Source organism: Canis aureus, chromosome 16, assembly GCF_053574225.1.
Source record: "Canis aureus isolate CA01 chromosome 16, VMU_Caureus_v.1.0, whole genome shotgun sequence".
In the NCBI taxonomy this organism is placed as follows: domain Eukaryota; kingdom Metazoa; phylum Chordata; class Mammalia; order Carnivora; family Canidae; genus Canis; species Canis aureus.
Window position 1 is genome coordinate 6,587,903 of NC_135626.1, and position 13,948 is coordinate 6,601,850.

A 13,948-nucleotide genomic window follows, 5' to 3' on the forward strand; every position below is an offset into this window, starting at 1 on the left:
TTGCAGCCCCTCTCTCTGGAGGACATCTTTGGTCTGCCACCCTGTGCCACCCACTTCTGAGAAGAGCACCCCTTTTCTGCCCAGGAGTTTCCAGTGGGGACTACCAACCGCCCTCCGACCCTAGCAACAGGTCCGGCACAGGACACAGGCTTGGGACATGATAGGATCCTTTCTTGAGATTTTCTGAATTAAAAATAAGAGGACAGTCCCTGTTGGGTGGCAAAGCTTTGTGATGGGAAGCCAGGAACTGCCGTCTACAGCCATGTTGACAGACCCCCCAAGAAGTGGGTCTGCAGTTGGGGAGTGGTAATCTTAGTGCAGAGAAGGAAGTCACAGGACACACACACACACACACACACACACACATACAGAAAGAGAGAGAGAGAGAGAGAGACAGAAGGGAGGCCATCCTAATGATTTGTCCCTGGATCCGGTTGTACCTGAAGCCAGATGTACCCCTGTCCACTGCGCAGTTTAGTTCCATTAGCCAAGAAATCCCACCTTTTACCCAAGCTGGTTCCAGTAAGGTTGCTGTCCTCTACCATAAGCATCCTGAAAAGTACCAGAAATAGGTCAGTCTTTGTCCTGGGCAGGGTGGGATACAGATACCATGGTCCTGTGTGTCCCTCTGTCTATTGCCCAGGGTCCCAGAGCATGAAGCAATAAGCAGTGGGAGGGCAGTGCTCCCAACCTGCTAGTTGAGGTTCAGCTGGAACTTATCAATATTACCATTTAGACGAGACTATTGCTGGCTCACATTGTGTCATATGTTACAAATTCCTCCCCACTAGACTCTGCATTCCAATAGGAAGCCTGGCCACTTCTTAACTGCGTGACTTTGGGCAAGTTTTCTCATTTCTAAAACAAGGATGCTAATAGTATCTATCTCAGAGAAAACCATATGAATGAATCCATAAAAAGGGACTTGCTGTTCTTTTATTTGCTGTATTTTTTGTGGTGCTTAGCTCAGTGCTCTGCACAGGCTAGGCGCCAAGTGGGTGCTCTGTAAATGTGTGACCAGTGAGTGGGGATGCAGAAAGACGCAGCTCCTGGTGGGCATGCCCTACACCGGAGGAATACCATGGACACTTACACACCCTACACCACGTCAAGGGCAATAAGACCTGCAGTGTTCTAGGAGCACAGGGAAGTGTGTGTGTGTGTGTGTGTGTGTGTGTGTGTGTGTGTGAGGGGTGGTGGTAGTGGCGATGATGCTGGTTAACCTGGGGGGGCTTGCAGGAGTTTTGGCTTCCTACTGCTCTCTGGAAACTCCCCCTCATCACTCCTTGGGTCCCCCAATCTCTTCTATTCTACTTCCAGCACCCCGACTCCTGCCTGGGGCCTCTTGTGGGGTGTGGCTTGGTCTTTTGACTGGAGAAAGAGGGTGTTATCTGCAGATTTGGATCTATGGAATCCTACATGGACGGAGGGCCTGCCTCCTTCCCCCTTTCCAAGGACTGTCATGGCCAGGCATCATCTGCCACCCCAGCCTTTCAGTTGTGCTATGCACCGGAGTATTAGTCTCTTAGGATGTTTGGGCAGGCTGCGAGCTGTGCGGTACCCCGGGGGACTGAGTGGAATGAAGATGCCCCTTAGACCTTCTGGTGTTGGGGACCGTGTGGCTGGGTGTGGCCCCCCAGCGTGTTGTGCAGCATAGCAGCAAGTGCTTGTGTTACTGTTTTCTATGGAATGTCTTAGGGTGAGGTGTAGATGGCCAGTGGGTTGTGTTTTGGGTCACTGCATATTATGGTCAGGGCATTAACCCCTTGCGTGGATGTCTGGGCCCTGAAAAATAACGGGGGTAGAAGGGTGCCTCCCTTCTGGGTGCTGTCAGAGTCTTCCGTTCCCATCCCTCCGCCAGTTAGATCCTAATGTGCCTGAGTCTCCTGGTATTGCTGAAGCTCATAAAATCTGGCAAAAGGGAAGGGAACACAGGTCCAGGGTCCTGCTGGGTTCCGAGCTCTTATTTGGCAGCTTACCACCCACATTCCTCTGCCGTAGGGAGCCGGGCGTCGTAAGGCGGGGACGCCGAGCCCCTTGGCCGGTCCCTTCCCGTGCCCAGGTCCGCGCTCCCAACAAAGGCGACAGGCCACGTGCCCCCTCCTCGAAGCGGGCCTGGAATGGGGACGCACGTGGCCCCGGGCTCCCGCTCCAGCCGGGGAGGGATAGGGACACTGCGCTGCGACCCAGGTGGGCGCTGACCCGGCCCCCAGCCCCAGGCCCGCGCCCCGGGCTGTGCCTCGCCCACTCCCAGGAGCAGCCGCCGCAGCGCGCGGGAAGTGGCGCTAGGGGGAGCTCTGGCAACTGGCTTGGTGGATCAGAGCAGAACCGTGCAGCAGCTCTAACCCGTACTTGCAGGGAAAAAATGGGGAGCGGGGAGACACACTGGTCCCCCTCCCCAGCAGCTCCAGACTCTTCCCGTGGGAGGCCGAGAAAACAGCCCTCGGGGGTGAAGGTGCCGCTCCTCCCCCTCACTCACGCCTCAGTGCTCTCTCTTCCCCCACCCCCCTCGCGGACCTTCGCGGCCCCCCGCCCGCGCTCTGGAGTGTCCCCGAGTACTAAGCCTCGCGCCACCCGGGGCCCCGGAGCCGAGCGGGTCCCTGGGACTGGCGTGCGACCTCTTCTCGGAGCTTGGGGTGGGGCCTCTCGGCGGCGGCCCCTCCTGTCGCTGCTGGAGGCGTGGAGGCTGAGCGGGGGGCGCGAGTGGTCCTGCCGGGTGGCTCGCGCCGGAAAAGGGGAGAGCTGGGGTGAGAACACTGGGGAGACGGCCGGGGACGGAGGGACACCGAGAGCCACTGTCAAACAAACAGGAGCAAGCTGCCACTTTGCTTGTTTTTTTGTTTTCTGTTTTTTTCATTTTTTTCTTTTCTTTCTTTCTTTTCGCCGCCCCCCCCCCCCCGAGTCTTTCTTTCCTATCCCCTATTTGCAAAGCTGGAACCACCCCGCGCGCCCCCGGGCTTGAGCCGCGGCTCCAGATGTGAATTTGGTTCCAGTGGGGAGAATGCGAGCTTCCTCGGGGCCTTGGCACATTCTCCCACTCTGAGGTCATTCCGTAGGTGGTCAGAGGGGAGAGCGCGCCTGGAGCCTTCCTGCCTCCATCCACTGGGGAGGGAAGAGAGGCGGGCGGGAGGGAGGAGGGAGGGAGAGGGGAGGGGCCGAGGAGGGAGGGAGACGCCGCCAGCACACCACCAAGTGGCACCGAGCAGTGATAACAAACTCAACTTAAAAAAAAAAAAAAAAAAAAGGAAAAGGAAAAAACTTCCCCAAGTTGCAGCCCGAGACGTGCGGACTAGCGGGCGGAGGCGCGGGGCGGGGAGCGTGGGTGGCCCAGAAGCCCCCCGGCGTCCCTCGGCTGCTTTCCCCGGCCGCAGAGAGCTCAGACTCGAGGCCGCTCAGGCCCTGCGCCCCTGGCTGCGCAGGAAATGTGCTGAAGGCAGGCTCGGCTTCCTGCTGGGGTCCCCGGGCGGAGGGGGGGCGGCTGTTCCCGAGGGGGGCAGGCCCCTGTGCGGAGGGCGGCCGGGGAGGCGCACAGCACTGGCTTCATCCCCAACAACCAACACCCTCCCCCCTACAGAACTACCAATCCCGCTCCCACCCCCCGGCCCTGCGGATGTGGGCAGGTCCAGTCCGCCCAGGCCCCGGGGAGCTGGGATTTGCACGGGGGTAGGGGTCTCTCCCCACCTCCCCCAGTTCTCCCCATCACCTCCAGGCCTGTCTGAAAACAAGACACCGCCATCCTCTATAGCCGACTTTTTATTAAGATTATAAATTTAAACAAATCATCTGAACAGTTTTACCCGGTGATATACAATTCAGTATGCACAAAAATACAGAAGGACGAGGGAGAAGGAAGGGTTGGCAACTTGTTTGGGAGTCCACATGGGCCGCCGCCGAACCCCACCTTTTTACAACAAAAGGCTTTAAATTAAACAAAATCTATCGAGCCGAAGACACAGGACAGGGTTCTCACAGCCTCGAACAATGCTGGTTTCATGAGACGCAACCGAAGCCTCAACCAGGACAGTGCAACTTAGAAGCACACACACAAACACATCTGACCGGGAACTTAGTGAAAAGTCTCCAACGCAGTCGGCGGCCCCGGCCCCTCCCTCCCTCGGGGCCGCGGGGGATCCAGGTGAAGGAATCGACTTCCTTTTTTGTTTAGTGAGGACCGCAGTGCTGGGCATGATGGGAAATGTAGTCCGCCGTGCCCGCCCCCCACCCCTTCCCCAAACGGCGTCCGGGAGTGTCGGGGTGTCGGGCGCCACCCCCGAGTCCGGGAGACGGGTGGAGGAGGGGAAGAGGGCCAAGCCAGAGGGGCGGGGAGAGGAGGGGTTCAAGACACCCGCCCCGGGAAAGAAAAAAAAAAAAAAAAGTTGAAGTGTTTTCATTTCTGCCTTCTCATTTTGAGAACTTTGGAGGCCGCCCCCGGAGAGGAAATGTGACCCAAACGTCCCTTTCGGAGATAGAGAGTTTGCCTTTGTTTTTGCTCGGGATTTCACAAGACCCAGTCCTCACCCCGCGGAGGGACTCGGGAGAGCCGAGCGCCGGGCTTTCCGGGTCTGACAACTGATTGGAATCGGCGTCCCGGGCCCCGCGCCCTCCTGCGCTGCTCCCCCGGCGCGCCCCGGCTGCCCGGGCGCCCTGCCTCGCCCCCCGCTGCCCGGCATCTCCTCCGGGCAGCGGCCCTCCCTCACGTGGCTGGCTCCTCGCTAAACACCACTGCAATCACTACAATAAAAAGAAAAAAAGAGTAGGAGAAACACAAAGCATACTTAAATAGGCGCTTTTTCTCTCTGCAAAAATAAAGTCCAACATCTTAGATTTCTTTCTTTCTTTTTTTTTTTTTTTATTTTACAATTTATAAAACATCAGCCGCCTCCCCCGGCTCACCCCCAGCTCAGCCCCGGGTGGCCAGGCGCCCGTTCACTCCCTCCTCTCGCCCCTTGGCCGAGTCTTTGTCTGGCCCCAGCCCCGCGGGGCCCCGGGTCCCCGTGCCCTCGGGGGTCCCTAGAAGGCGACAATGGCTCGAGTCCAGGCGCCGAGGCTGGCGAGCGCCTGCTTGGCGCACAGCTGCCCGTTGAGCGGCGGCGGCTGCTCCGAGGAGTCCGGCTGTCGGCTCACCAGCCCGGAGAAGCCCGAGCCAAAGATGGAGATCAAGTTTGAGATGTTGGACGCGTCCGGGGACGAGTCCGGGCAGAAGTCCTCGAAGCGGGCGCGCTTGCAGGGGGCGAACGGGGCGACCCCGGGGGGTTCGGCTCCCAGGTCGCCCGCGTCCTCCTCGTCGTCTTCGTCCTCCTCCTGGCCAGGGTAATACTTGCGCTTGCAGCCGGCGGCGGACGCCAGGCCGGGTCCTGGGGCGCCCTGGCCACAGCAGGGGCAGTGGGCGGAGGCGCAGCAGTCCTGGTGCAAGTAGCCGTTCTCCACCGTGGTCACCACGTGAGTGTCCAGGTCCAGCACGGTGGTCTGGCTGCTGCAGTGCACGCCGAAGTCCGAGGGGGCCGGGTACGCGCCCCGGTAGAAGCCTGGGGAGGAGGCGGGGGCCGGGGAGGCGGGCGGGGAGGCGCCAGCAGCGGCCTGAGGGGCGGCCGCTGGGGGCGCGGAGGGCGCGGAGCAGGCGGCGGAGGCGCGAGGGTCCCGCGGGCAAAGCGCGGCGGGCGCGGGCGGCGGCAGCGGCGCAGGACCCGGCTGCAGCGGCTCCAAGGGCTGCCCGCGGTGGGGCGCGCCGTGCGGCGGCTGGAGCGCGGCGCACCCGGGCAGCTCCGAGAGCGCCCCCGCGCCGCCCGCGGGCGCCCCGGCCGCCGCCGCCGCGCAGCCCCTGGGCGCCGGGTGCTGGTGCTGGTGCAGCTGCTGCTGGAGGTGCAGCTGGTGGAGCTGGTGGAGCTGGTGCAGCTGGTGCCGGGCGGCCGGCTCGCGCGCCTCCGCGTCCCCGCCACCGCCAAGTTGGAGCGGGCCGAAGTCGGCCGCGCTGGCCGGCATGCCGGGCGCCGCGTACGCGAGGTGCTGGTGCTGGTGGTGGGGCGGCTGCTGCTGCTGCTGCTGCTGCTGCTGCTGCTGCTGCTGCTGGCGCCGGTAGAGCTCGGCGTAGCGCTCGCTCAGGTAGAGCTGGCGCGCGTTGCGGAGCACGTAGGACACCAGGAGGTTCTTGTGCAGCTTGATGCCGCCGCGCTGGGTCCGGGAGCTGTGGATCTTGCGCAGGGAGATGCTGATCAGGCTCTGGGCGTCCAGGGCGCACTCCATGCTCCCGCGGAGACGGTGGCGGCGGAGCAGCCGCGGCCGCTGCTGCTGTTAGGGCTGCTGCTGTATCGGCCTCCAGCCGGTCGCCGGGGCGCGCCGGGCAGGGGAAACGGAGCCCGGGTCAGCGGGTCGGCTGCGCTCCGAGAGGAGCCGCCACCATGCGCTGCGCGCCACCCGCGAGCCCGCACTCCCCAGTCGGCGCCAAAGCAATGAGCCTCGGCCGGCCCCGGCCCCAGCTATTTAGCCGAGCGTCCGGGCCCCGCCCCACACCTCGTGAGCCAATAGGAGCGCCCGAAGCCTCCCGAGTGACAGGCGCTGCCCGCCCCGGGGCCACTCGGCTGGCCAATCAGACCAAGGCGGTTCCTTTGTGCTATTCAAATACCGAACGGACCCGGGGCCTCCAACGCTGCCGCTGCCTCGAATGTTCTCCTGGGGCTGCCGCGCCGCGCGGGACTCGCAGCCGCTGGGGCCGCTGTGTGCAGCCCGGGTCGCCCCGTAACCGCCACGTTGGAGCCCGCTGCCGCCCTCGGCTTAGCTCCTAGGAGCCGGGGGTCGGCTCACCTGGGTGCTGCAGCAACGGCTCCTCCCCCTTCCGCACGGCTGGGCCTCACCTGCAGCAGGTGCGCGCAACTCTCCGCTCCCGGCCACGCGGCACCTCCTCTCTCACCTGCCGGCCCCGGGTGACCCAGGCCTTGGCAGGAGACGAGTGGGGCCACGGGGCTGACTTTGGGCACCCCCAAGGGAGAAGGGTTTGGAGGTGCCTCAACCGCAGAGAATATTGGGCCTGACACCCTTGACTTTTTTGACCGAGGGGTCTCAGGAAATACTCAGGGAAGCGCTGTTCTCCCCATTCGTCTGACGGGAAGACCCAAAACGGGGTGAATTTTGGTCTTCAAGGCATGCCCCAGAGCAGAGAGCCTACGGCCTCGAAACCAGCTGAGGTCCGAAGACGAAGGCCTCTGAGCCCGTGTGTCCTTATCACCGGTTCTGTAACCTTTCCTATCCTTCCTAACTAATAATAATGACAATGAGGGCTATTATTATGTGTCTCATGTGGGACAGACCCTCGCCAGAAACAGCCTGAATCCCTCATGGTGACTGCCTGCAGAGCAGGGACCTGAGTCTCAGAGGAGTGGGGTGATGTGTGGAATCATACAGCTCGCAGTGTGCAGAGCTAGGATTTGTGCCAGGACTGTGAGCTCCGGACGGGAGGCGAATACCAAGGGCCCAGGAACTCACCAGCTTAACTTTTGTGAACACCGTTTCCCTTTGGCGCTGAACCATCCACTGGCCAGCTCCTCCCAGCTGGAGATTGAGAGATGGGAGAACAGAGGGATAGGATTGGGGGTTCTCCGTCTGGTTGGGGGGTGACTGCTGCTTGAATGTGGGGTCCAGAGGTTTGTCTGAGGAAGACGTCCTTGGGTTGGCCCGGTGAAGGAGGACTGGGTTTCAAGGAGACTGTGAGAACCAGGCAGGCCTTGTGGGGGCAGGGGTGGGAGTGGGGGCCCAGGAGCAAACTTTTCCTGGGTGCCCTCTTTCCTTGGGCCCATTGTCCTCAGCACCTATTTTTGTCCCTTGGTGGGAGTGAGGAGACCCAGCTGGTCCATCCTCCAGCATATGGATCTCTCTTCATTCTTAGGGATTCTTCAGATTTGTTTCCACAGACACTTTTCAGCATCTACTCAATGTCAGGCATCAAGGGTGAAAACAAAGTTAGGGAGCATTTACCCTATTTTTCAGGCAAGGGAACTTGGTGCTGACAGCAGACCCGACTTGCCTGAGGTCCCACAGCTCCTGGTGAAGACTCTGTCCTTTCTGGGCTGTCTCTGTCTGCTCTGAGCCCTTTGGCTGGTAGCATCTCTCCCCACCCCCATCCAGAGAAACCAGAACTGACATTTTAGGGTGACTGCGGAAAAAGGGCATTTTACTTCCATTCTATGGAAGAGGTGGTCTGGTGATGGGGACACACAAGAGTGGAACTTGCCCATGAGATAATATGTGCCAGAATAAAAAATCCATTGCCCCTTACTTCCTTAGGGTCTGTCTTCAAGATACACACAAGTTTCATTCGTTTACTTTTGAGACATCAATAGCATAAGAAGGAAGGTGGGAGGTTCTGTCTGGTTTTATGGATGTGAGGACTCCATATGCAACAGTCATATCTGGGATCCCTGGTGTCTGGCCAGTTGCAAGAGTCCAAGAATGGATTATTAATGCTGATTTCAGGCCTTCCTTCTGTCCTCACTCAGAATTTATTAGAGGAAACTAAGAGAGTTTATGGTTCTTGCCCAAGGTCATATCACACAGCCAAGCAGGGGTAGAGGCAGGATTTGAACCCAGGTCTGTTCGTAGGCCTGGAACTTCCTCTGGTTTCTTCGAAATCAGTGGCTTACTTCTGCCCTCGGTGGATCCAAGTCCGATTCCCAGGCCTCAGCCGAGGGCGACACATGACCTTGATGTCATCAACATCCACTACTTCCCTGCCAACTGCTCAGAGACCAGCGTCTCCAGGAGTCACAGAGAAGTAAGTATCTGTTCCAGCCTCAGCTCATCATTCACAGCCAGGCTCAGAGCTGCACCCCAAAGCACACCTCTGGGGGGGCGCCCAGTTGGGGAATCAGGTTAGGGATGGAGGTGGGTTCTCTAGCCACAGGAGGGGGCGGGGGCTAGGCCCCTCACTGGGGCAGCTCCCCTTGACACTTCCCAGTCCCCTACTCACCCCTGCCCCAAGGCAAGTTTGAGTTCTCCTAAGGCTTTTTCACTTCTGGGAATCAGCTAAGAGGAGGTCAGCCCATCCATGTGACCCTATTCTTTGGGCCTTCTTGTCTGGGGCCCACACTCACTTTGTTTCCTTTCCTTCTCAAAAATTGAGAAGGGCTAGTGGGGAGAGCGAAGCAGTTGTCTAGCTTAATAAAAACCCTTGATCTTTTTTGGGGTGGCCTGGGAGGGGGGAGTTGCCGCAGCTGTTGTCACCAAACAGTTGCTGAAGGAAGCAATGGGACAGCTGAGGTCTTTGGCGCCCCTGGGAGCAGTGGAGCTTGGGGCACACAGTAGGAATTCACAAATGTTTGTAGAATGGGCGGATCCCACCCAAAGCTTCTGTTCGGATGCACCAGGGATGGCTCAAAGCAGAATACCAGAGACTGCGAGGGCAGTGAGTGTGTACCTGTGTGTGTGAGCATCCATGTGCATCCATGTGGGGATGAGGGGCCTTCAGACCTGCACGCCGTGCAGGAGGGCAGCAATGAGTGATATGAGGCTTCTTTGGATGGAGAGCTGGCCTTATTTGTCTGGGCACCTGAAAAAGGTTCAAGTACTCACCTTTTCCCATGGAGCTGGGGGATTACATCTGGCACTGAGTCACTGCTCCCTGGAGGAAGTTAATTAATGCCTAAATATTTACTGAGTGTCTGCTGGGACAGCACAGAGCATGGCACAGAACCCCCATTGGGACCTGGGCTCCCATCAAACCCCCAGTGGTGTCAGCCCCATGCCAGGGCAGTTAACACCTTGTAAGTGCCACATATGCCTTGTGAGTCTTTTTGGTTACCCAGATCGCAGGAGGGAGACATGGCTAGGAAGGTTGCTGGTCAGCAGTGGGATTGTGGGATTTGTCTAGTGGGTTCCTAGTGATTGGCTTAGGAAAAAGGGATGCAGAGGCAAAAAGCTTAATGAAGGGTGTTGTGTTGGGGTGATGGGGGGGAGATTTAGAATTTATGCCTTTGTTGTTCATTTGCCCAAGAGGATTGTCCTCTGGAATCCCTATGAATGGGTCAGGGGACAAGATGTGGTCCTGTAAGAACAGGAGGCCACAATTCAGAGGGAGGCAGACAAGATAAACAGAGTGATTAGTCTGTGATAGGAAGAGGGACAGGGCTGCAGGAGGGCGAGGGACGGCCCCCAAAGCTGGTCTGGGAGGGCCTCCTGCAGGAAGCTGAGCTTTGGAAGCCAAAGATGGGGAAGGGCCTTCTAGCAGAGAATAGCTCAGAGTCTATCTAGTGTAGGGTCTGGTACCCAGTAGGCACTCAGTAAATGCTTGTGGATTAAATCAGTCAATGAACGTGAATATGCAGGGGCCCTAGAGACCAGGATCCCCCCCACATACACCCCACGCTTCTAATTTCCAAATGGATAAACTGAGGTCCTGCAAGGAGGAGAGATGTATTAAGAGTGGCAGACTGGAGCTAGGGTTGGAACTCAGCTGTCCCACCTCCTGGTCCAGCGCCTGGCTGCCACAGCTGACTGTCTCTGAGACTTGGAGTGTTGCTCCATGGGGACTGAGACTGGGGACTGCAGACAGTGGCAGAGAAGGCAGGAGGGGGGTTGCTGCTGACCTCGGGGATCACTGCTGAGTCCTCTCTGATGCTGAGAGGCTAGTGACACTTGGAGGTGAGAGCCCTGTACTGCATCTCTGGGGGGCGGGTACTGGGGAGCTCAGCTGGGGTCCTGGACCCCAGATAACCCCCACCTCCTGCCCCACAGAACCTCTACCCTGTCACTGTCCCTAGTGGATGCTAATGATCTACCAATGTCCGTGTTTGCCCAGCATGGTCCTGGGCATCAGGCCTGGTGCCCAGCAAGCCATCATAGTTCCTGGCTTCAAGGTCCTTAGGTGTGATGAGAAAGACTGATGGAAACTTGGCTTTTCAGAGCTCTTGCTTTGTGCCAGGCACCAGTCCCAGTGCTTTCCGTGGTGATATTCTTGTGTCCGGACCCCAGCCTGGGAGGCAGATTCAGGTAAAATCCCCATTTTATGGATGGAGCCATTGAGTGCAGAGAGCTTGGATGACTCGCCTGGGGTCACATACCTGAAAGAAGTGGCTCCAATCCCAGGGCTCTGGGGAAGTGGGAGCACCATGAGCAGAGCAGCAGGGGAGGATGGAGACCCCCGCTATTCCTCTTGGATTTATAGGCCTTTCCAACAAATTCTGTCCTTATTAATGGAATGTGTAGAGAGACGTGATTGGATCTCTCAACCAGGGTCTCTGCCCGAGCACCTGGGACAGGCCGGATGTCTATTTGTTCATGCATCCATCCATTCATTCATTCATTCATTCACTCAATAACTATGGAGTTTTAAAATGCTGGCCAGCGTGCAGGCGCTGTGCTAAGCCCCTGGGAGAACACCAGGCAGCTCGCACAGCCTGGAGCGGAGCTGAGGATCCTCTTAATCTCCCAGGCCAATTCCAATTGATTGGTAGTGTCTGCCTGGAGCTCTGGGTCGGAAGGGATTTGGCATGTGCCCCAATTGATTAGTGATGTCTGCCAAGGGCTCAGCTGGGAGCCTCTATGGCAGACCTGCTGGGTAGCTGCTCTTGGGATGAGGATGGAGTCTGTGCGTTCAGTTCTGGACATCTGAGGTGGTCTAGCTGGCCGGGTGGCGGCTGGGGGGAGGTCAGGAGAAATGGGAGCGAGCCCCAGACTGGCCTGTATCGCCTCGTTTTGGGGCTCAGTCTCCTCACTCAGCACCTTCCTCCAGGAGGTCCTGTAAGCAGCAAGGGACTGCAGAGTGCTTTGAAGAGTGGAAGGGATTAGTATTGAAATGAAACGCGAGACGTCCCCCTTTCCCTCTTTTCTTTTTTCTCAAAATCCTGCCAGAAGCTGAGCATGCTGGGCAGGCCAGAGTTAATCCTGGGCCAGCCCTGGGTGGGTGTGAGAGTGGGTGGGTGGGTGGGTGGGGGGCGGCTCAGGGGTTCCTGGCTAGGAGTTGTTTTTATAACTCACTTAGTACAGACCTTTGTCCCCTCACCCGACTCAGCTGGGAGTTTCTAAGGAGTGAGAAGCTCCTTGGATCTCAGGAACTGAATCTTCGAATTCTTTTTCATTTGAGTGGTGGGAGCTAGTGAATATGCTGCCTGCCTCCTCCACCCACTTCCCCACTCAGTGGATAAAGCTATAGATCATTGTGCTAGACACAGAATCATGTTTAACACGGATGTTTTTCTTCATTCATCTCTGAGCAGTCGAATGAGGTAGGTAAATCATCTCCAATTATCATCTCTAATTTACAGTTGAGGAAACTGAGGCTCTGAAAGTTGTTCTGGGGCCACACATATTCCCACGCCGCTGCATGGGTACTGGCCCTGGTCCAAGCTAGGGAAGGGCTGTCATCATCCGTTCTTGATGCCCTGTGCCTCGCCGTTGCTCTCTTGTCCATTCATCCATTTGCTTATTTATGGACTCTTGCCCTTTGGTTCTTTCACAAATATTAAGTGCCTACTACGTGCCTGGCTCTGCATCAGCTCCTAGAACCACCGCAGTCCCCGTCCAGTCCATGTTACTTACATTCCAGACCAGATGGGAAGCAAACAAGAAACAAACAAGCAGAGAAATAAACAAGATTGCAATGAGGGTGATAAAGGAAGTAAACAAGGCTTTGTGATGGGGACTAGCAGGAGGGGAAAGTGAGCAGCCTCACAAGGCCTCCTGGGCAGAGGGTCCCCAAGACCCCAATGCTCTCCCCTGGGGGTCTCCCCAAAGCCCGAGTCCCCGAATCACTGGTCCAAACTCTGGCAATCTGTGCCGAGCTCAGCCTGCACTCCTGTCCCTCTCGCTCCCCACAACTGGTGAATTTTTAATGCTGCTTACACGGAACAAAGCAGAGTTTTTGTTTTGTTTTGAGAGCATTTCTCAAAAAAAAAAAATCATTTCTCAAGTGTGTGTGTGAGTGTGTGAGTGTGAAGAGAGTGTGGGAGGGAGAGACAGCCCAGTGAGTACTGATCATCTGTCCTCAATTCATCTCGCAAGCTCCTTTTTATTTTTTTAAACATGGGGCTAAAAAGGATTTTAGTTCTGGATCTTGTGCTGGAGAACAGGCACCCGGCAGGACCCTGGACATCCATGTCGTCAGTGAACCCATCCAACTTCTTGGGGACCCAGGTGCTATCATCACCTTTGTCATACAGTTGAGGACACCAAGGCACAGAGACAAGAAGCTTCTGAGCAGCGTCCTCCTAATGAGTGGAGGAATAGGGGGCAGGATGCACACTTGGTCCTCTGAAACCCAGCTCTTTCCTCCCTTCCACCTGCTTTCCCCCACCCCCTCCCAGACACACACACACACACACACACACACACACACACACACACACAGGGCTCTGGCTGCAGGAGGGGTGGAAATGTGAGCAGGAGCCCTGCCCGTGACCTCAGAGGAGCTGGATTAATTTGGCTGAGAGGGACAGGAAGGGGAGAGGCTTCCAGGTAGGAGGAGAGTGGAGCCTTGTGGTCTGTGCTGGGGGCAGAAGCCTTTCTCCAGAACTGACCTCCCAGGGGTGGGGGTGCAGCAAAATGGGTCTCTGCTTTGTGTTCTTGGTGGTGGCTCCCAGTGGCTCTTCTTAGCCTATTTATTGAGTACTTACTATGTACCGGTCATTAAGTTCTTTACACAAATCATCTTGTTGCATCTTCATGATAGCATCTATGACGGACGTACATTGATTATCATGCCCATTTTAGAGATGAGGAGGCTGGGGCACAGAGAGGTTAAGTGACTGAAATCTAGACTGGTTTGCCTCCAGGGTCGGCTCTTTTAACTCAACACCTGGGGAGGCACTTGGCAGGTAGATGGTGGCGCCCAGGTTTTGAGAGCTGAGGCTCGTGATCGTCCATGTGGACCCGTGAACCTTCCATGCTGCTTCGGTTCATATATTCAACTTGATTTCACTGGTTTTCAGCGTTAGGGGTTGGGCTATGCTCGGCTGCAGGAAAAATC

General features: G+C 57.4%; 1 protein-coding gene across 1 annotated transcript; it reads right to left on the reverse strand.

The window, feature by feature from the left end:
* Nucleotides 1-3,735: 3,735 nt before the first annotated feature.
* On the reverse strand, nucleotides 3,736-6,450 carry IER5L (immediate early response 5 like). The gene has a single exon (XM_077850994.1). The coding sequence runs from the start codon at nucleotides 6,238-6,240 to the stop codon at nucleotides 5,011-5,013; it is 1,230 nt and encodes a 409-aa protein (XP_077707120.1). The 5' UTR covers nucleotides 6,241-6,450; the 3' UTR covers nucleotides 3,736-5,010.
* Nucleotides 6,451-13,948: the final 7,498 nt, after the last annotated feature.